The 24190-nt window shown below is 38.9% G+C and overlaps 1 protein-coding gene across 1 annotated transcript in view; it reads left to right on the top strand.

Annotated features, from left to right (window-relative positions):
* The window catches only part of etv4 (ETS variant transcription factor 4), a 113799-nt gene that overhangs the window by 28314 nt on the left and 61295 nt on the right, over positions 1 to 24190 (top strand). Inside the window, exons 6-7 of the mRNA XM_073071584.1 lie at positions 18356 to 18482; positions 21752 to 21931. Coding sequence (XP_072927685.1) covers positions 18356 to 18482; positions 21752 to 21931 — 307 coding nt within the window. The remainder of the gene's footprint in view (positions 1 to 18355; positions 18483 to 21751; positions 21932 to 24190) is intronic.

The following is a 24190-nucleotide window of genomic DNA, read 5'->3' as shown; positions in this document are numbered from 1 at the left end:
GCATGTTTCTAGTCTTATTGCCTGAAAACTTCTCTACAATTTCAAATAAATCTATTGTTTATGGATGGTACTCTCTCAGCTAAATACTTCAAAATGTGATGAAAATTCTAAAGCTTTGAAGTATTTCTTACCCTGCACCCTAATCTTTATTTCAGGTTCTGAAAAATAGTGAAGGTTATGTCTATTCCTTCACTGTTTCCTGTGTGTGAGAATTGATTAATGTAATTAACTGCTCAGTGAACTAGATGACATTACTGTAAGCAAATTCCAGGAACCAGCGCTTGGCAGCAACCAATATGGAGAAAGGGAAAGATCAACTACGGCAATCCTCGAGGAAAGTTTTCTTTGAGGTCAGAACTGAATACCATTGGTTCACTGCCCAAAGTAAAATGTAAGCCAACAAACCAAAGCCCCTTCTGCTCAGTCAGCTGGATGTAAAATGCTATCTGAGGATGCTTCCTGAGCTGCTGATTGTTTTCAGCATTTTCTATTTTTGATTCAATTCTTCTTTATGTCCCAGCCCACATTTATCCCTTGATTGCTATCAGAAAATGATGATAAAAGGTCCATAAGACCGTGGACCACAGGAATAGGAGCAGAATTGGGCCATTCGCCCCATCAAGTCTGCTCCACCATTCCATCATGGCTGATTTTATTCTCCCTCTCAACCCCCTTCTGGCTTCTCCCTGTAACCTTTGGCACCCTTACTAATCGAGAACCTGTCCATCTCCACTTTAAATATACCTAATGACTTGGCCTCCACAGCCGCCTGTGGCAACAAATTCCACAGATTCAATAGATTCACTCTGTTTCTCTTTCCACATCTGCAGACTGACCTACGAAGTATTTCCAGAATGATTTTTGTTTCAGATCTCCACTACCTTGAGTATTTTGCATGTGATTTCCGCCATCCATATTGCCTGTCTGTTTACTTTGTTATGCACTAATGTGGCTAGAGTGCTTTGCTACAAGCTGACAATGAACATTCTTGTGAAGTACTTCACTTGCTGGTGGGTGGTGTAGTGGCATCCGCACCGGACTTCAAGGCGAATAGTCCGTGCTGGGTTGAGTGTCGAGCGAGCAACTCGGCCTCGTTAAAAAAGATATGCTAAGGAAATGGCAAAATTGCCACCACAGTGCACCACAAGGGGTGAAGAGGAACAACAACAATAATGCATTTCACTGGTTCTGAAATATTTGTGATAGCTTGTATTGAGAAAAATGCTTAATAAATATAATCTTGTTCTTTATTAAGCCAAATTAATTATTATATTCAATTTTCTTTAAATTTACTTTTCTGTTAACCTTTAAACTTTTTGATCATGCAGGGCCAGGAAAGACAGCCCCTTGATATATTTAGACCAAACAATACACTGGGCCATGGCCTAAAGAGCTGAAACCAAAATAATGCTGTTCCAAAAACATCATTCCATCTGTTGATATGTGTCTCCTAGATTCCAAGACTCCCACCACCTTGCCATTGTGTTTTTTTTGGTACACTTTCCCCCCACCCCCCCAATGTCTTTGTAAGAGTCTTCAACATCACTTGTGCACCCACCTCCTCTGCTAGGACATTAAATTGATTCGCTTGTAGCTTTTTAAAAAAAAAACTGCAGACAGTAGAAATTTGACACAAAAACTGAAAATGCTGAAGGTGCTCATTAAGTCAGGCAGCATCCATGGAGAGGGGAGCAGAGTTAATTTTAAAAGTAGATGATCTTGCATCAAAACCTGGTCTTTAGTTGCTTAGTTTCAATTCTTCTTCTTCCATATACTCATGCTGACAGCATTCCAGTTCACACAATCATTATTCCTGAATCTAAAGCATGAAGGAAAAATTGTGACAGATATATCTACACATCTTTGTCTCTTATCATTAGGTCCTGGAAATTGGTTTATTGTGAGTGCTGTCATTTTCTCTAATCTATTTTTCCATGTCAAATCTACTGTCCACCCTCCCTCCCCAACACTTACTGAATTCTACTTTTCTCCCTCTGTTCTCTTTGATGCATAAATAAACTTGCTGAATTTTACTGTTGTTTGTTACTAAACTCCTTTTCATTATATTTCCACTGGTACACCTGTCAAATAAAAACTGCATTCACTTTGTGAGGTATTCCTACTGTACACTCAGTGAACATTTTATTATGTACACCTGGTTGTTAATGCAAATTTTCAATCAGCCAATCATGTGTCAGCAACTTGATGCCTAAAAGCATGCAAACATGGTGAAGATGTTCAGCTGTTGTTCAGTCCAGACATCAGAATGGGGAAGAAATGTGATCTAAGTGACTTTGACTGTGCAATGATTGTTGGTGCCAGACGGGGTGGTTTGAGTATCTCAGAAACTGCTGATCTGGGATTTTCACACACAACAGCCTCTAGAGTTTACAGAGAATGGTGCAAAAAAGAAAAGACGACCAATGAGTGGCAGTTCTGTGGGCGATAACTCCTTGTTGGTGAGAGAGGTAATGATTAGGGGTCGTGCTGGTTGAATTTTCAGTTTAAGGATCGAATGGTTGAAAGGAAATAGCTGTTCTTGAATCTGGTGGTGTGGGATTTAAGGCTTCTGTACGACCTGCTCAGTGGTAGCTGTGAGAAGATGGCAGTGCCTGGTTAGTGGGGGTCCTCAATGATACAGCATTTGCTGTAGAAACAGCTGCTAGTCAGGAAGAATGTACCCATGAGTCTGCAGCTTCTTAACTTTCAATTCGAATTATCGTACCAGACAATGATGCAGCCACACAGGATACTGTTAGCAGTACATCTGTTGAAGTTTGTTAGGGTGCTTGGAGTGTTTGCGATTGTACCTCTGTGCTGGGCCCAGGACAGGTTATCCAGTATGTTAAAGCCCAAAATGTTAGAGCAGTTGGCACACCTACTGCTGATCCCCCAAAATAGATTGGTGCATGTCTGCCGTCCTTCGCCTTATTGAAGTCACTAGTTAGTTCTTTAGTTTTATTAGTGTTGAGCAAGAAGTTGTTGTTGTGGCACCACTGAACCAGGTGTCTTAGCTCACTCTGTTACGTTGACTCATTGCAACATGTGATTCTTCCAAGAACAGTAGTGTCACTGGCAAATTGTGTAATGTATATACAGTATTTGCTCTGCACGGTCTGTGGTTTATTGGATTTTGCCAAAAGACTATATTTACAGAACAAGGACTGTGCTGTTTTGGAAGCTATTCTTTTTTACTTAATATCTAATTGCCAATTTAGATGAACAAATGTGAGCCTACTTATAGAATTAAATAATTCAGAGAAAGCCTATCTGTAAGTTCAAAGGTAACTTGAGTATTTTTGGAGTGATTAGCACATTTTATATGAAAATCATGTGAAAATTATTTTAACTCAGGATATAATGAAACCACAAGCACTTCTGTGGACTTTTCACCTTAATGCACCTGATAATTCTTTGATATCAGATAGACTCGCCTAATTATATCATTATTTGAGTAATGCACACTCCTGCCTTAAAATTGTAATTGGAGGTCAAAGGTGTGATCTCTGAGTATTGTAGAAGAATCACAACAAAACACTAGTAGATTTATTGTATGCTTGCAATATTATTTGTATTTATTTCCCTCTGCCAACTTTGGAAGCTTTCACCCCTTTTTTAATATCATTAAAATTGCTGCAGTAACAATTACACCCTTACGTTTCAACAAAAAGAAACTGGTTCCCTCTACTTAATTCTGTTTAATTTTTAGCTATTTTTTAAAAAAATGAGCTTTTTAAAGTTAAATTTTACGCTTTTGCTGCCCATATGCTTTTAGGCTTGAAATTGACTGGTCCTTTTTAAGCAAAGCCATTAATCGCTACTCTAAAATGGAGAATTTAACACCATATTAAATATTAACCAACAGAACTTTAAGTGCATCAGTTTAAATTGTCCTTTTGAGAGCTGAGTGATGGCTAACTACCTAATTATAAATCAGTATTTTTCCTAATGAGTTAATTATAGGTTACAACCAACATTACTGACGTGTATTTTGAATGTAAGAAGAAAGTGAAAAATCAGTGGTGCATAAAGCACCATGTAAACTATCCTAATAGCTAAGAGACCAGTTGGGAAATGACAGAATCATTTGAAAATTTAGCATGTGTTCAAGCTTGTTTTTTTAAAAAAAAGAAATCTGTCCCTTACAGAAACAAATCTGACTCATCTCAAATCATACTTCAAATCAGAGTCTTTCTCCATTTGTGTGACTGCTGGGAATTAAATGCTCTATCATTTCACATTTGTTGCTATCATAATAGCATTATTTGCTATTTAATAAGTTAATAAAATTAACTTTGAACCTTTTTAAAAAATCAGAGTACATATATGTCATCACATACAACTCTGAGCATTATTTTCCTGTGGGCATACTCAGCAAATCTATAGAATAGCGGGTATAACGGGATCAATGAAAGATCAACTAAAGTGAAGAAGACAACAAACTGTGCAAATGCAAATATAAATAAATAGCAATAAATAATGAGAACATGAAATAACAAGATAAAGAGTCCTTAAAGTGGGATAATTGGTTGTGGGAACATCTCAATCGGTAAGTGTAGTTGTCTCCTTTTGTTCAAGAGCCGGATGGTTAAGGGGTAGTAACTGTTCTTGAACCTGATGGTGCAAGTCCTGAGGCTCTTGATGGCATCAGTGAGAAGAGTACGGCCTGCGTGTTGAGGGTCTTTGATGATGTTGCTTTCATACAGCAATATAGATGTGCTCAATGGTTGGGAGGGCTTTACCCATGATGTACTGGACCAAATCACTGCCTTTTGTAGGATTTTGCGTTCAAAGGCATTGGTGTTCCCATAGCAGGCCATGATGCAGCCTGTCAATACACTCTCCAGTAAATACTATAGAAGTTTGTCAAAGTATTTGATGTCATGTTGAATCTCCACAGACTCCTGAGGAAGTAGAGGTGTTATTGTGCTTTCTTTGCAATTACATTTATATGATGAGTAAATAGAACATGAGAAATAAGATATAAAATACTAGTAAAGAAGAAACGGGACTGAAGTGTGAGACCAAAACTAGAATTTTTTGTAAAAGAAGCTGATTGAAAGAGTTGAAGGTAGAAAGAAAGAGAACTACCACAAGATGTGAAAGAAAGACTATCAAAACCAGCTACGGAATATGCAGTCTTATGAACTTTCCTAGAAGTGGGAAATATATAATGCGACCACTAGCTTTAGTTACTGAAGGGTGAAATTACTTCAGCAATGAAGAAAATAATAAGAGATTGTATGATTAGAATGATGAATGGAAAGGATATACGGCAGTAGTTGTCTTGGGATCATCTGGTAACAGCCATAATATAGAGTATATTAATGTGGAGATTAGACAAGCATATAGTAAAGACAGAGGGACGATAAGTTTTCGCCAAAATGTACTGAGTAGCTGAATGCAGACATGCATCAGAAGAGAAGAACAGGAGTAGACCATTGTACTCCCAAGTCTGTTCCAGCAATAAATGAGATCATAGTTGATCTGTGTAGTGGTTCACCAGGAGAATATGATGCATTCCCATTCAGAGCTGCAGTTTCACAGTTCCAGGGTCACTTGTTGAAGCCTGACCTCAGCTGCTGTCTGTGTGGTATTTGCATGTTAGCCCTGTGATATATGAGTTTCCAGGTCCTAAGAATACACTGGTGAGTTGGTTGGCACTCTACCTTTCTCCTTAATCTCTGATAATTAACAAAAAGGGATGTTAGAAAATAGATATATCCAGAAAGAGAGGGGAATGAAACTCTTTAGTTGCTTTGGTGATGGCCTTCATCCATGTTGTAATAATTAATTAATCAATCAATATTTGTTCTATTATCTTTTAATACCTCTAATTAACCAGCCTCTAGCAACCTCAAACTTAAATAGATCAGTTATCAGTTGCAGACTAAGTTCTAAACTTTCACCACTGCATGTGGAACAGAGTTCCCTAACTTTACTCCAATGAAGGCCTATCCCCAATTTTTTGATTACGGTAGTTCCTTAGTTCTAACCTCCCCACTTAAAAGTTTGTCTACTCCATCACATCCCCTTAAAATCTTGTAAATCTTGAAAACCTAGTTATCTCTTTTTATAAATTAATCTTGAAGATCCAGTATCAATCCAGCAAATAAACATTTCCTTGACTAATTCTGCATGTCTCTCCTTGAGTACAGTGATTGAACCAGGACCTTTTGGTGAATTCCTTTGATTCCCTTAGATTACACAAAATTATGAATGTCATTACATCATGATGAGGGAGTCTATCCAGGCAAATTTAGATTAGTTAACCTGACATCTGTTATCAAGAAATTAGAGCCATAGTTAGGGCAGGTTCCCTGAAAATCTGTAGATCTAAAAATGGGAATGTAAGAACATAGGAGCAGGACTAAACCACTTGGGTCTACCAGCCTACCCTATTCTTCAACAGTGCCATGGCTGATCTACCTTTTCTGTGCCCCTAAATCCCTCATCCTATTTGATGAACTTGATTGGAGAAAGAATTTATTCTGCAACAATAGTGCACAACTTTGTCAATTCAGAACATTCTAAGGGTCATTTCTTTAAGGCATACCAGAATTAAACAATATTTCTCCTTCCAAGCGACTTGGATGGCTTCAATGCTATCTTTCACTCTTGCTCTGACATAACTTTTCAGTTCGATTCAGACAATTGAGCAAGTGAAAGCAGGAACTAGGTAAAAAGATAAATCTGGAAGTGGTTAAGTCATACCAAATTATATTTTCTCTCTCTGAAAAGGTTTCATTGATGGTTTTCCTAGTTTTTGAGGACCATGGATACAAATGAAGGGTGCAGCACACCCAACTTTACAGAAGAAACAGCAAGCAAGGAATCATATCTAGGCCTTATCAGAATTAATTTCAAAATTTAAAATAAATTTATTATCAAGTACATGCATGTCACCATCTACGACCCTGAGATTCATTTTATTGCAAGCATTTACAGTGGAACAAAGAAATACAACAGGATCAATGAAAAACTACAGACAAAGACTGACAATCAATGTGCAAAAGAAGACAAACTGTGCAAATACAAAAAATAATAATCAATCAATAAATAAGTATTACTGAGAACATGAGTTGTAGAGACCTGATAAGCAAATCCATAAGCTGTGGAATCAGCTCACTGTTAAAGTGAGTGGTTATCCACGCTGGTTCAGGAGCCTGATTGTTGAAGGGTAATAACTGTTCCTAGACATGGTGTGTGGGATCTGAGGCTTCTGTACCTCCTTCCCGATGGTAACAGTGAGAAGAGAGCATGGCCTGGATGGTGCTTTCCTGTGATAGTGCTCCATGTAAAATTTTTTAAAAGTTCGCAGAACCAATGTGCACTGCCATTTGTCTGAGGATAAGATTGATGTCTAGACATCAGAACTTTGGCAAGCTTTATGATGGGCAGGATTGTGTATGGTGGAGTGTGTTGAAAATAGTTTTAAATCAGCAAATGGAAAGATAGAAAAGCTCGATTATGCAACAAAGCATGGGACCGATTGAAGAGTGGGAGAGGTATGTGGTGCTACAGATTTGATAGTCAGTTTACAATATGATGTTCCTTCCTTATTTTCCTAGAGGCAAATTACTTGTGACAGCATCCATCTGCTAAAAAGAGGTCAAATATTCTCAGACACTCTTGAGTCATATAATTTCAGGCAGCTAACCCTTTATTACAGTAGCATTTCTGAACCTACACACAAATGAGGTAAAGGTGTAGTTTAAGAATAAAGTTGATGAATGCATTATCTATATAAAATACTCTAGTAAGTAGTTTTAAATCCATTCTTTAATCAAAGATCTTGTGGCTTCTGTCGTATTATGGCAATTATAAAGCCAGATTACTATGAACATTATTAAATATGGGCTCTTCAAATTCTTAACTAATCTTGGAAGTATAGATTTTCTTGGTTGAGAGTTATTTTTTTAATGCATTGGATGCCTTGTCAATGGGAATGATGCTTAATCAGACTCCTTTGTAAATGTTACTGTTTCTGATTAAAGCCATGTACAGGATTTAATGAATAACATAACTCTAGTAGATTCAAGGCAGAAAGAGATGTTCTTTTTTAGTCCTTTCTCCTTCATCTATTAAAGGTGCTAAATGATTAAAAAAAGGCAACTCTTTCCCCTGATGTCAATTCTTTCTGTGTGGGTTCAGACTGTGCTGCGATGCCATTTCATTTTTGTGCACTGCCATCTTCACTGAACTCCTGCAATAATATTTCCTCTTTTTTTTCCCTCTCTAGGGAGCAATATCAAATGCAGTTCCCCTATTGATACCCTAGCTGAGAGTGACTGGTACCCTTGCATGGTGGTCATATTACTTAATCCCAGGAATGAAAGGGTTAACATATGAGGCATGTTTAATAGGTCTCAGCCTGTACTTACTGGAGTTTAGAAGAATGAGGGGGGGATCTCATTGAAACCTATCATATATTGAAAGGTCTAGATAGGGTGGAGAGGGAGAGGATGTTTCCTATAGTGGGGAAGTCTAGAACCAGAGGGTACAGCCTCAGAAAAGGGAAAGGAGCAGTACTGGTTGTAGGTTTCTCGTGGAAAAAGGGAGGGAGTGCCCATCACCATAAGGAAGGTTAGGCCAACACTTCAGAAATCTCTCCGGTTTCCTGTTTAGCATGTTAGCATACTGCAACTGGTAGAGCCAGCTCTCCGGGTGGACTGCAGGTACAATAGTGGCATTCAAGAGAAGTTTTGAATACATACGGAGGGATATGGCTCATGAAGTTGGAATGGATTAGTTTAACTTGGCAAAATACACAACACAATTGTCATGGGCTGAAGGGCCTGTTCCTGTCCTGTTCTATATTCTATGACGGTAATGCAAGTCCAGAAGGTTTTTTGCATGTATACATTCTGTCTGCTTACATCTGGAATATGTGCATCTACAGCAATTTTAGTGGAACAGAAACTGTACACTGGATACAAGTGCTTTCCTTGTACTCTGAGGTATACGGTAGTAAGAATAGTGAACAGACTTTTAACTGGTTTGTGCTCTGACCCCAATTGCAGAGTCCTGGGAGGAAGCAAGCCCATCTGTTTATCATTTGGTTTTAAGCCCCTTACTCTCTATAATAAACCAAATGATAAATCTAACCGGTCAGCATAATTTCTGCACTAAACTAAAATAGTTATCTCCATTTTTATTAACTTTCAAGGCATTAGTCATGGGATAGCTTAGGCAGCCATGCATGGTTCCTCTGTATTGAACAGTCTAAATCAATCAACCACAGATATGTTAAACGGATTTGGAGTTTGTGAGGCAGCCCATTAAATAGTGAGCTCGCAAATGGTACGATTTTTGCCAAGCAAGGTGTGATTTTTATGATTTAATATTCATGGTAAAAGCAGAAGTATTTGTCACTGACCTCAAACATAGTTCCCCTCAAAGATTTAGTGGGCATTTGAATGCAGGTTTACTTTTTTGCTCCTTTCTACAGTGAATCTACAGTATAGAGTCCAGCAACAATGCAGCCAAATTAAGCAGCCAATGACATTAAAATAGTCTTACAGACCATAAAATAACCAGTAAAAAGGAATATAAATCACATTTAAAGTAACATAGAAATTTAGTTAATATTGAGAAATACTCTTGAGTAAGAATCGCAATATCAAAATAGTCATTTAAAAAATTTACTGTGTTAATCATATTAAAATTAAATTGGACTTATGGGAGGGAATGGGACTTCATTCATATTTTCAGAGCCAGAGAGGGAGTAGAGCATTAATGATGATTCATACTTCATTCATTAAGGTTTAACAGTATCATTTTGCTTTTATTGCCTGGCTTGAATATATAGAAAAATGTAGATACAGGTAGTCCCCGAGTTACGAACATCCGACTTACGGACAACTCGTACTTACGAACCGAGGAAGGAGAACACTGTTCGCCATTTTAAGTCGTTGCCGTTGACACAGTGTTGTGTGTAACTTTGTATTTCGCTTAAATTTTTCTTAGCAAGATTCACCCTGACCCTGCCCCCCTCCCCCCCCCCCCATTCCGGTTGGCTGGTGGCGCAGTGAAATCAGTGCTGGGCTCGAGACAGACCGCTCCCGTGCCGGGTTGATGTCAATCCAGTGACTCCTGTACCATCCGTGCTGGGTTGATGTGGAGCTTGCAACTCAACCTCGTAAAAAAAAACACTGTTACCTCCAGTTTAAATTCCCACACCGAATATTGTGGATGATCAAATACCCAAACCCAGCACAACCCCCACTTGTCCCTTTTAGCCTGCCTCAGTATGGTGGTCCTTAGGACCCAGCGGACCTTGGGAGCCGGCGCAGGTTGGGACCTGCCGTCCGCAGTGTTTCTGTTCCATTGACGGGAAGCGATCGCGATTGAAAATAAAGTGGAAATAATAAAGCGTTTGGAAAGAGGTGAAACGCCATCAGTCATTGGAAAAGTGTTAGGCTATAGTCGGTCAATGATCAGAACAATTTTAATGGAGCATGTGAAAGGCCCTGCCCTGATGAAAGCTACAATTATTACTAAGCAACGTAGTGAATTTAATTATTGGAATACATATGTTTCTTAAGTGTTTAATATGCACAGAAAGGTAAAATATATACTATATACTAAGACAAACGTTGAACTAACTGACGCTAAATAATACCGGATGTACTTGTTCCGACTTATGTACAAATCCGACTTAAAGACAGACTCAGGAACGGAACTCGTCCATAACCCGGGGGACTGCCTGTATTTATAACACACCAGTAACTGCCACTGATGATATTATGTAACAGTGCAGAGTATCATTTAAGTTATTTTTTAATTGTGGATGTGAAGATATTGGAAGTGTTAGTTTTGTAGAGTAATAACAGTGAAAACTAACTGTCATTGTTAAAACAAAATCCAACCCAATCTGTATTGATAGTTGACATGAATATTAAAAGCTAACTGGGAGCAATGTGGGACTACTGTGATTTCCCCCCCTTCCCCCCCCCCCCGGTTTGTCTTCGCTACATTGTGTTCAATTCCTCAAAGCTGAACCATTCTAATATTTGTTGTAAGTGGCAATTTTTAACCTGAGCTCAGGAAATGGATACTAGAAGCCTTCTGCATCATGAAGGGCATAGCATCCCAACCTTTCAATGTCAAAAATAGCACAGGTGTAAAGAGACTCAGGGGAGTGAAGACACTGGAATTTGAGACAAAAAACAAATTGCTGGTGGAACTTAGTTGGTTAGGCAGCATCCGTGGACGCAGAGGGGTTGTTGATTTTCCAGGTCGGGACCCTGCATCAGCATTTAGAGTATAGAAAATAGAGTTATAGAGACATACTACAGGGAAACATGGTCCTTAACCCAACTGGTCCATGCCCATCTGAGCTACTGCCTTTTACCTGTTTGGTCCCTGTACCTCTCAACCTTTCCTTTCCATGTACTGTACCTGTTGAAGTGACCAGATAAAAGGAATCAGTGGGAGAACCTATGTCCAAACCTCAACACTAATCACTCCCAATCTTTAGTGCAAGAGAACTGAATCCAATTGTCCTGCCTCTGTCATGTCAACATAGGCTGGTATCAAATCTAAGACCATCTAGCCTAAATGCCTCAATACCATGCATCTTTTATTTTCATATGGAGCGTGGCTGCTGCAATTTGACCTCACAATTATTGCCCATTATTAGACCATCAGATCATAAAATATAACAGTAGAATTAGGTCATTTGGCCCATCGAATCTGCTCCGCCATCTTATCGTGGCTGAACCAATTTTCCTCTCAGCCCCAATCTCCTGCCTTCTCTTCGTATCCCTTCATGCTCTGACCAATCAAGAATCTATCAAGAAATAAGAGAATTAAGCGTATGCTAAGCAGATAGTTTGTGAATTGTATCACTGTGGGTCTGGACTTGTATGCAGGCCTCCTTAAGTAAGGACATTATATTTCCTTCCCAGAACCAGACAGGTTTATAACTACTATCTAGAAGTTTATGGGTATTTAATTAGATGAAATAAAATTTGGAAGATGCCACAGTAATCCAGGCCTCTGGATTACTAGTTGAGTAAAATAACACTAGAGTCCCTTACCTTATTGGGGCAGCTGTTGCTATTACAATGGATTAAAATTGGAGACAACAGCTACAACACAGTAACAGTATATTTTCATTTGCTTTTAGTTATATTTTCTTTACATTTATTCCTTCCTCATAGTTTCTCCAAAGCCTCTTTGTCTAGGGAAGTAGTCCAGATCATTAAGATTTTAATAGCACAAGAAAACAGAATGCTGGAAGAACCTAGCAGGTCAAGCAACATCTGTGGAGACAAAAGGTGTAAGTCAATGTTTTGGGTCAAATCCCTGCATTAGGATTCAAAGGGAAGAGGAAAGATGTCCAGTATATAGCAGAGTGAGGGTGGGGTGGAAATGAGGCTGAAAGATGATAGGTGGAACCAGATGAGGTGAGGGGGGTAATGATGGGCAGAGGGAACCAGATGGGGAAGTGAAGAGGGGAAGCAATGGGAAAGATGAGAAAAGGAAGAAGAAACCATGGAACTAAATAGAGGCAGATACATTAAGGACATTTAAGAGACTTGGACAGGCACGTGGATGAAAGACAAATGGAGGGCTTTGTGGGAGGGAAGGGTTAAATTGGTCTTAGAGAAGGTTAAGGGTTGGCACAACATCCTGGGTTGAAGGGCCTGTACTGTGCTGTACTGTTCTATGGTCTCTGTTAAATAAAGACCATAAGACATAGGAGCAGAGTTAGGCCATTTGGCCCATTGAAACTGCTCTGTCATTCCATCATGGCTGATTTAATAAACCTTCTCAACCCCATTCTTCTGCCTTCTCCCCGTAATCTTTGATGCCCTGACTAATCAAGAATCCAACAACCTCTGCTTTAAATATACTCAGTGGTTTGGTCTGTGGCCTGTGGCAATGAGTTCCACAGATTCACAACCCTCTGGTTAAAGAAATTCCTCCTCATCTCTGTTCTAAAGGGATGTCCTTCTATTCTGAGGCAGTGCCCTGTTGTCCTAGACTCCCTCACTAAGGAAACATCCTCTCCACATTCACTCTATTTATCAATGTCTCTACAGGCTGTACATAAGTAGGATACTCATTAGCTGTGCAGAACCAGTAATTAAGACTAGTTTAAAAAAAAGTACAGAGGTTGACTTGGCAATTGGGCTAAAGGGACTTTTTCTGCACTGTACAACTCCATCACCATCTTGTGCTGGACAACATTGCACCTGATAGCTCTGGGCAGACAACCCATACAAAATGCTGGAGGAACTTTTATGTCTGAAAGGAACACCCAGGACCTCACAATCAAAGACATACAGCAAGGAAACAAGTCATGTTCAAGTTCAGTTGTCATTCAACCATACATGTACACAGCTAAACAAAATATCAGCTTACCAGTACTTGTTTTTACCTGGTCTATTGCTTTCAAAGCCCTCCATGTAGCCTCCTCGAGAGTGGTGACTAAGGGACTGTAAGGAATTGTTTGGTGGAGCACTTGTGCTCTATTTGCAATGGTCAACTCGAGCTTCCTGTTGCATTTCCTTTTAACTCTCCTTCCTTCATTGATACAGCGAGGCCAAACAAATTTGAAAAACAGCAGCTTATATAACATTTGGGTAGCTTACAGCCCATTCATATAGACTTTGAATTTTCCAATTTCAGGTAAAACACACACCTGTTAATCTTTTCCACTCCCACCCTCAATTGTTCATCTGCTTCCACCAGTCACCTACCAGCCTCCATTTCACCCTCCCTCATACTGCTATACACTGGCCATTTTATCACTTCCCTCTCAGACATCGTGAACTTTTCAACTTGAAACATCAACTAACATCTGTTGTCTTCACAAATGCTGCTTGACCAGCTGAATTCTTCCAATGTTCTGTTTTTCTTTTGTTTCCATAATTCAGATCTGCCATCTCTTTTGTCAACGATCACTGGCTGTCCTGCCCTCTAGTGTGATGATGATCCATACGTTATCTTGTTATGATATTACACTTTATTGTTTACCTACACCGCACTTCCTCTGTAGCAGTTACATTTTATCACGCATTGCTTTTTTTTGACCTTGTTCTACCTCAATGCAAAGTGTAAGGATTTGATCTGTATGAATAGTTTGCAAGACAAGCTTTTCACTGTATCTTGGTGCATGTGACAATAATAAACCAATTCCAATTCTAAACTGCTCTTTATTGTAATCCTGTAACTAAAGGCATATGTTTTGTAAGACCCTTCCTTTTTCACTGGCACTTACAAATAATGGGATAGAAATGCACGCAAGGTGTTGGAGGAGCTCAGCATGTCAGGCAGCATCTTTGGAGAGGAACAAGCAGTCAATGTTTTGTGCCAAGACCCTTCACCAGGTCTTACATGGAATATCCAGGATAGAAATCCATCCATAGTCACATGTGCTAAATATGCAATATAGAAGTGGCTGGGAATTCTACTGCACTTCCACAGTTCTCCGAAGTCAATAGAAACATTTTGGAAGCAGAATACAGCATGAAGTAGCTCATATAATGACAATCTAATTCAGATGATCAAGGACAAATCTTCTCCTTTTTGGTAAAGTGAAACATCTGTTCCTGTAATACTTTATAACTTATCTCTGTATCGTGGACAATGGATTGCATTGAAATAGTTAGCAGATGAAGCAGTTGTTTGTACAGTGTGGCTGTGCAATAAATTCTTCATTTTTCTATATCCAGTGTTTAAGGGTGAAATGTTGACCTGATAACACTGAGTTTAAATCTGAAGTCTTGTCTGAAGTAGCTGGCTATAATTTAAGATGTGGAGACAGAAGAATGGAAAAACTCAGCGTGAAGGAGCAACATATTCTGTCTGTGTGGCTTCTAACCTCATGGCGCGAACACTAATTTCTCTAACTTGCAGTAATTTCTTACACCTCTCCTTTCTTTCTTTTTCCATTTCCCATCTGGTTCCCCTCTCACCTCTTCTCTTCTCTCACCTGCTTATCACCTCCCTCTGTTGCCCCCTTCCTTCCCTTTCTTCCATGTTCCACTGTCCTCTCATAACATATTCCTTACTCTTCAACCCTTTACCTCTTCCACGTATCACCTCCCAGCTTCTTACTTCATCCCCTCCCTCCTCTTCACCTGGTTTCACCTATCACTTTACCCTCCCCCCCCCCACCTTCTTATTCCGGCTTCTATCCTCTTCTATTCCAGTCGGGATGAAGAGTCTCTGCGTGAAATGTAGACTGCTTATTCCCCTCCATAGGTGCTGCCTGACTTGCTGAGATCCCCCACAATTTTGTGTGTGTTGCTTAAACCTGTAAAGTGTTCCATCACGTTTAATGTAGTGCAGTTCCTTTTACAGCCACCAATGAAATTATCAGTAAACTCTTATTCCTCAGAATACCAACATCAGAGTAGGCTTTCTTCCTGTAGCAGTTTAAGTGATAGGTGGCTTATTGTGGAGAGCAGAACCTGTTGCACTTCATTAAAGAGTGCATTGGCATCTTTAACATTTACAAGTATCATTAGATTCCAAGATCATGGCTGTATCTGCACATTGGCATCTGTCAGAGCAACATCCTCTCCAGCCTGAAATATCAGTTTATGATCATGAACTAGGATTCTTGGAATGGAGAGAGAAACCACAGTCTTCTCACCCAGAACAAGAGTTCTGCCAGATAAATGAAGTGACACATAACTTTGAGATCATTGGTTTACCTGATGTCAGTTTTAAAACTCAGCAAACATTCATAGGTTCCTACCAGTCAGTGTTTAACACACACAGATTGCAGGCTTATTTAGAAATGTCACTGTGGGAATGAAATAACATTGGAGATGTGGAAATCAGGAAATCCAATCATAAATCAAAAGGTTTAATGGAACTCTGAGGCTGTCTAGGGCTGTCAGGGCCATAGAATGTACTCTGTAAAGTAAACAGGATGTATTGCAGCCATCCAGTAGCACCAAGCTGAGTAGAAATTGATGCAGTCCCATAGCGTAAATAAGAATTTCCAGTCTATGCTTTGACCCACAAATCAACACTTGGATTATTCTGCTGAAGCACCTCATATATTTTCTGACTATAGAGAGTTCATGAAGGAGGTGGTGGAGAGGTGCTTGGGTATCAGGTCAGGTGGGTGTTATGAGGAGAATCCTGAGCAGCTAATTAATGGGGGGCAGTTAGGTTTGAGCAGATGTTCAGCAGCATGGGCTATCCAAATGAGAGGAGATTTAACTAGGTGGCGATAGAAGGTGGAAACAAAATAGAAGGGAGAGAATTGAGGACAATAGTATAACCTGTCATCATTGCTGATGGAAAGTTGAAGCTGGCAACTGAGACTCCAGTTAAGAGCTGCTTCATTATTCCCTGTATACCAAGTTGAATGTTGAGCAATTGAGATCAACAAAAAATGCACTTGATGTCACTGCTGATGGCACTAGTCCCTGTACTAATATACTACACGTGCTAAATGCCAGGAACAGGCCCTTCAAATCTAATCTAAAGATTATAGCTTCCATCATATAGTTATTGTAATAACTGTGTTGGCACATAGCCAAGTGGTTAAGGCGTTTGTCTAGTGATCTGAAGGTCACTAGTTCGAGCCTTGGCTGAGCAAGTGTGTGTGTGTTCTTGAGCAAGGCACTTAACCACACATTGCTCTGCGACGTCACCGGTGCCAAGCTGTATGAGTCATAATGCCCTTCCCTTGGACAACATCGGTGGCGTGGAGAGGGGAGACTTGCAGCTTGCCAGCAACTACCGGTCTTCCATTTAAAGAAAACCTTGACCAGGCTTGCGCCCTGGAAACTTTCCAAGGCACAAATCCGTGGTCTATCGAGACTAACGGAGGCCTACTGCTACTATTGTAATACAGTCTCCATTGCTTAGTGGTACACTGCAGACTGAAGCCATGTGACACAGATAAGTGAATGTCGAATCATCTATTTTTCCACCCCCATTGCTTAATTTAACTCCCAGCTGGCTGAATACCTTTTCACACATATGTTACTCATACTCATTTGTCAAAAATTACTGTAATCAGATAGATGTACCTCAAGTTATCATTGCAAATGGTAAGATGAAGATTGGTTTAATAATTGATTTGGATTCAATAATGGGAGCCAATCTCTTCATGCAGCAGATCAAATTCTCAAAGTGGCTTGAGAGCTTCTGACACAATGAGATCCTTCCTCTAATTCTGAGAATCAAGGAATGTGGGATTTGTGCAAGGCAGTGCTGCTGATGTAGAACCCTAATAAAGACATCAATGACTGGTAAAGAAGGCGCATGGGGCTGACTTGTCTACTCTTCCTCTTATTTCATATGTTCTTATGCAATTGCAATCAATCCTTTCAAAACACCATTCAGTCTCAACAGAATGGAACTGTAAATAGAAACTTGGAAGGATAAAGGAGGCCTTGCACTAACATAGCTCCTACCAGCATCTCAGAAGGCAGCACCTACACTGCACCATCCTCTTAGCACTGTTCCGGAGAGTCAGCCTAGACTTTTGTACTCAAATGCCAGGTGCGTTGATGTTAAATCCATAACCCTATAAGTTCTGTAGCAAGGATGCAACCGCCTTATTACTGTTAGAACCTTTTACCGGTAATCTAAATGGATGAGGTGGTTTCTTCCCCCGCCATCCGATTCCTAAATGGACATTGAACCCATGAACACTACCTCACTTTTATTAGTTCTGTTTTTGCACTATTTTTAATTTAACTATTTAATATACATATATACTTTAATAATTTACTTATTTATTTTCTGATATTATGTATTGCATTGTACTGCTGCCACGAAGTTAACAAATTTCATGACATACGCCAGTGATATTTAAATCTGATTCTGATTCTTGTGTCTAGAATATTGTTTAGATTGTCCCAGGCTTGAAAGCAAGCATTATCTTCATATATTGGCTTATTTTTGTTTTCTTTCTTTCTTTCATCCTGAACAGGGCTCAGTGGTTTGATGAACAGTAGTGTACACGTTGGTGTGTATTGTATTTAGATGCAATGCTGTAGAGGGGTCTCATGAAGGATATCTTACTTGTTCCCTGTTTGTGTAGATTTGTGAAATATTCAGATAATTATGCAAATGTCTTGTCAATTCTAATTCTGAATCACTATAATCAATTAATCATCTCTGCTCTGCATTTTCATCTTGTACAAATGTATTTTACTCTTGAGTTATGCTTGGCTTCTCAAACAAAATCCAAACTGAGAGAGTGACCAAGGGGTGCTTGTGCGTATCCTCTCTTGCCGCCTGATTTGCTCATGGTTTATTTTCCCATAGCTCTGGAAGTCATTCATTTGTGTTATTGATCACAACTCTGCTGAACGTATAGACCAGAAGAGAATAAAATTTATCACAGGCATTATTTTTTCCCCAACAGTGGCTTTTCACAGTCCCACACTGAAGATTAAGAAGGAGCCACAGAGTCCTATCTCTAATCCAAGCCTGTCCTGCCGACATAAGCAGCCATACCAGTATGGCAATGGGGAACAGTGCCTTTATGCCAGGTTGGTATTATGCAGTAATTATCATAAGCTTCGTAAAAGTAATTTTGGGGATAGAGAAAGCTCCTTTTGCAATGCACAATCGAAAAGAAAACAACCTTTGGTTTTATAGAAGAGAGGCTGGGAAAGTAAGAAAGAGGCCATTTGGTGTCTTAGTGAAAATGATGACAGGAATGGATGCTCAGAAATCAGAAAACTACCTAACATAATCTAAATAATGACAAATGAAGTGATCTAAGGAAAACTACTGTGAAATTAACCCTCTTCCCAGCTATTTTACACAGAATGAAATTGGCTGCAGCAAATGCTGTTGTGCAGGACTCAAAACCCATCATTTACAGCAGATCCTGCATTTTTTATATAATATTTAGTTTTATTTTTATATAATATTTAGTTTTATTTTTCTGCTTGTTATTTTCTTATGACAAGCTATATAAGTAAAAGCTCAGTTTGGCAGCACCAAAGAATCTTTGAATTTTAGTGTACAGAAGGAAACGTTCAGCTCTTCAAGACTGTGCCAGACTCTGTATCAGAGCAACCCTATCAATCCCATTCTCCTCCCTTTCCCCACAACCCTACAAATAACTCTTTCAAAAGCACCGATTTTCTCTGTTTCCTCCACCCTTACACTAAGCAATCATAAACCTTTTTTGGGTTTGAAGAAAGAAGGAAGATAAATAGAGTTTACTTAGCATTAAGATACTAGACAACCGGAGAAGTAAAAAAGAATAATATTGTGGAAGTGATAAAATGGGAGACCTTAACCTGATCTGAAGGTTCTAAATTAATACATCGCTTTTTTGAACTTTGGACATTATTTTCATAACATTGCAGTTCCTGATGTTATGACCCAATGAAGTCCATCAATGAGCTATTTCCGTTTTTGCTTCATCCTCCTATGTTTCAGCTATATAAAAATACATGATCAGTCTGTGTGGAAAGGAATCTTTTATGAAGGAAATCATAGAACAATAGGTGGCCTTCACATTGCCTCAAAATATAAATATCATTTTCACATCCGCAAAAGAGTCTCTTTAATCGCTTCCGTGGAATTTCTGATTAAAATAATTTTTAAAATAATTGGAATGAAGTTTTTTTTTCCACCCAAGGAAATGAAGCTTTGGATAATGCTGTTGTTCACCTGTCAGCAACTTCATTCTGCTTAAAACAGCTGGGGGTTAATTTCACAGTAATTTTCCTTAGTTCACACTGATCTGAAAACTGTTAGAGAAGGTGCCTCAGGATATGCCTGCATTACAAAAATAAAGATTTTGGCATTCAATCACATGTGGTATTTATTTAATGTAAGAGCTAGTTTAAACAAAGCTTGTAACTGGAGTCTGGTAGTTACAGTACATGAATGGTGTTTCAGTCAGACTGTGAGATGCAAGTTTCAATGACTATCTCAACCAGCTTTGGCCTTTCCAATGTATAGTTTATCTGATACCCCCTCAAGATTTAGAGGAGAAGGGTGTGGAAATTACTTCCAGCAAAAATCAGCAAACTTCAGCAGGTTGACCACAGAGCAGTACTGTGCTTGGGAGATGTCTGCAGTTGAAGTTGTATATTCCAGACTAACAATGCTTCACCAGACATTTTGCCACAGGTTGAGGAATCACGTGGCAAGATAACAGAGCAAAGTTACAAAAATATGTCACCATATTCTACTTGTGGATCGGGTTCCTGACTCTTGAGGCACAGACTCATATCTTCCTCAGTGATCCGTAGGTTCAACAGGAGGTAATAGTGTAACACACGGCATTAAGCTGCAACTCAGCCTTCACTGAAATGTTTGCTCTAACTTCATGAATAGTTGCACAGACTGAGAGGAAATGTATTGCTGTTAAATGTATGTGCCTATTTTAAACACGATATAGCAAAATTTAATATCTGCAGTCTTGTAACCTAATACTGTTGATACTAGATTTCAAATGCCACCTACCTTAAACGCAGCAGAATGCTTATCAAGACCGGCTGTGTTTCCTCGATGGGGATCATTCATGAGTTTAACAGGAATAGAGAGGATGCTGTTGCATATGTTTAAATTTCTCCTTGCTGTTTCCAATATTTTTATTGCATGTTTGGCTTGGTCGGTATTTTGTTTTTCCCTATGCTTTCTCGTACCGTCAGTAATGGAATGCACTACCCATAGGTCTTGTATGTGAATGTGTCAGCCTGCTGCAGGATATATTAGTAATGGATGAATAAGGAATTTTTCATGCATTCATAACTCTCTATTAAAACAAGCCAAAAACTAAGCTAAGATTAATATTAATGATGTCCAGTCTAAGATGGCAATATAGCATGGCGGCTTTTTGCGCAAAATCCCAGTGTTCCAGGCAGGTTCCATTATCAATAAGTTGACCTGTCGGATTACATTGAGTGGAAACTAGACAAAAGACTTTCTTCTGATTCTGTAAATATGACCAGCTGCTTGGCAAGACTTACCAAGTTCCTCTCTACATAGGCAAATGGCAGAAAAGAACTCTGGATAAAGATTATATTAATCTTTTTTGTAATATATATTAAAGTAAATATTTCACTGTGTCACAGTTCTGTTTGCTCAACCTTTCCCTGTGTTTGCACATCCAGAACTATGTGCTACATCTCAGCAGTATGTGCAGAACTGCAGGCTCGGAATGTAATTTGACGTGCTCTTTAATTCTGCCTTTATACTCCCAATAAGGCAGAAATTTCAGGGAATTCAACTGTACTAGAATAAGCTTTCATGTCTAGAGCTATTGCAAGATAAGCAACAGTTCCGAATCCAGAATCACTCCTCAAAACGTTGACGCTTTAGACGGATATGAAGAACAAAGTATTGAGAGGAATGGAGAATGAAATACTAGAAGGCAAGGTTGAATACATGAGCAAAAAGAAGGGTATTAAGAACTCTTTTGGAAAGAAAGCAGGATATATTGAGGATTTGGGTGAAAGGTTTCAGTTGACCAAGTTTTTAGTAACTGAAAGAATACAGAACTCAAGTATGGGAAGGAGAAAAGGATAGGAGCTAAGACATATGACCAAAGGAGATGCTGTTACTGTGGAATGTGTACACGCAATTCTAGAAAACTTGAATGAAAAGGGAACAGGGAACCAAAATGAAGTCCAGGAGATGACCTTGAACAGCATTGAAGGAGATGAAATATGTTAAAGGAATTCCCAAAACAAAAATAAACAACCTTTAATGAAGTGACGAATATTTCAGGAACAATGTAATAGAGAAATATTTGTGTATTGTTGACATATTTTGCTTATGCTTCCTCATGCAGTGCCTATGAGAAAAAGCCACAGGTTGGTCTCAACTCCCCAAATCCTGGGAATCCTTCAACTACTCCATTACAGCAAGTCTGCAATAAATCCACTGTGAACCCCAGACGGGACCATGGCTTTGTGAATCTCCATACACCCACTCAAGCTATGTCCAATGGCAGATACCCAATGGATCACAGGTACAGGTTCCAGAGATACCAAATCACATTTATATTTCTTATTGAATATGAACAGGTTTCCAAAATATTTTACACTTTCTTCTTTCTATGATAAGTTGTTTGCATCATATTATCTTGTCAACATTTGCCTGCCTAAAATTCATCTCTGTTAAATAGTGTAAAGTGTATTATATAGGCATATCTTAAACTTATAATGATAGAGGGGGAGATCATTCTGCGAATTGGATCTAAGCTAGATCCCAAGGAAAAAGTCCCGTTCCTCCTCCTCATATCCCTCTGCACTACTGCAACCTGTTCTCCCTTACACAAGCCCGTTAACTCCCCTTTGATTTTTTTCTCTCTCTGCCATTGATCTGCGCCAACCACCTGCAAGAAACCCATGTTATCATGGAACATGTAAACTATACACTGACAGACCCAAGGTCAGGGTGTTTGGAGCTAAGAAGCACCAGAACTATCTACTTTCTCTTACCAGGCAATTAGCTTCTGTCTGTTATTTTAATTAGGACAACGTGATTTCATATAACATATTTAATGCTGTGTGTTACCGGATAAATTCAGTAATAACCATAAGCAATCATTCAGGTGTGGTTGAGTTAAGCTAGTGATATTCAGACTAAAATATTAATTTACTGCAAGCAACTCTTGAGATTTCATTTGGAGGGGGAAAGACTTACATAACACAGTTTATAAAAGGCCATTGCAGAACTCACTACAGATCCCAGAATTATTTAGTTATGTATCAATCTTACTTAGTGTCTGGTTCTTTTTTTACCACACAGGGCACTTTGGTAAGAGTGGTAGGAAAGCTCCCCATCATTGGAACTGCACCTGATGTCGCTCTTTCGACTCTCAGTTGGGTCAGGGGTATTTTAGCAACATTGATAAGTTTTGCATATTGGCTCTTCCGGACTTTGCTATTTTCAATCTTAAACACATTGAATAAAGCTGTGATGAAGGGATTAAGAAACCGAACAGATGTATGGCATTCCATTGCTTGAACCTGTTCAATAAAGTTATGGATGATTATTTACCTCAACACTCCTTTCCCATATCAACCCAATAACCCCTGAGTACACACAAACCTATCAATCTTTGCTTTGAGTACATGTAAATGGTCCTCTATCTAAGCGGTAGAGAAAGTCACAACTTCACTATCCACTGGATAATGTCTTCCAATGTCTTCTAATCTCATTCCAGACTAGCTCCAGAAACGAGCATCAATTGTAAATTCAGAGGCTGCCTAATGTTTTTCTTTAAAATTTCAATTAACTTAGACACCAAAATCCATTAAAGGACAGCCTGAAAATATTTTCCATTGATCATATAAGGACATGGGAAAAGAGAAGCAGGAGGAATGCGAACCTCCCCCATTGCTCAGTAAGATATCGGCTGGTCATACACTTCACATTCATGTCCCAACCACTTCCTTTTCCTTTGATCTTTTTGGTATCAAAGATATATTGATCTCAACTTCAATAAACTCTATCATTCAATATATGATTAACAACATTTGCACGTGAAGATGATATGCATATCAAAAAACAACAATATTCCTATAGTGTGTAAACATTTGAGAGATTTAAGAAGTAACAGTATTGGTATCTGATCCTGTGCTTGTGCCTAGCTGTTAGGGAGTAGTTATGTTGATGAGATGTTATTCCAGTATGAGATATGTTAGCTAAAAAAAATCCTTGCCCAGTTTTATATCCATACACTTGGTATACTTTAGATAAAATAGGAAAAGGGATCTTAACATATAAACAACAGTAGACCATTCAGCCCCTCAAACAGATTCTACCACTCAGTTCAATCTTGCTGATAAAATTTCTTAATCCCATATACAAAGAACAGTACAGTAGAGGAGCAGGCTTTTCGGATTGCTCTGTCTGCTCCAGCCAGTCTACATGCCATCTACCAAATTTGGTCCCATTAATACCATTGCCTAATCAAAATAGACATAAGTATCTGGATTTGTGAATATGATGGAAGGAGAGCTTCAACAAAATAATAATAATATATAGATTTTGGATAATGCTGATTTGATAAGCTGTATGTTTTTCCCTTCCATTTTCTTCCAGATAATGAGATACATATTTAGAGTTATATTAAAAAAAAGGATATGTTAACAGTGTTTAAGACAGACGATCTGAGGAGATTGCTAAGACCATTGGGAACAAGGCTAGATTATGAAAGTCAGGAAAGAGGTGATGGATAAATCAGTATCCACAACTCTTGTACTTACAGTAATCATCAATT

Source organism: Hemitrygon akajei, chromosome 18, assembly GCF_048418815.1.
Source record: "Hemitrygon akajei chromosome 18, sHemAka1.3, whole genome shotgun sequence".
Taxonomy (NCBI): domain Eukaryota; kingdom Metazoa; phylum Chordata; class Chondrichthyes; order Myliobatiformes; family Dasyatidae; genus Hemitrygon; species Hemitrygon akajei.
Note: the sequence above shows the minus strand (reverse complement) of the source record. Positions and strands in the feature narration are given on the sequence as shown.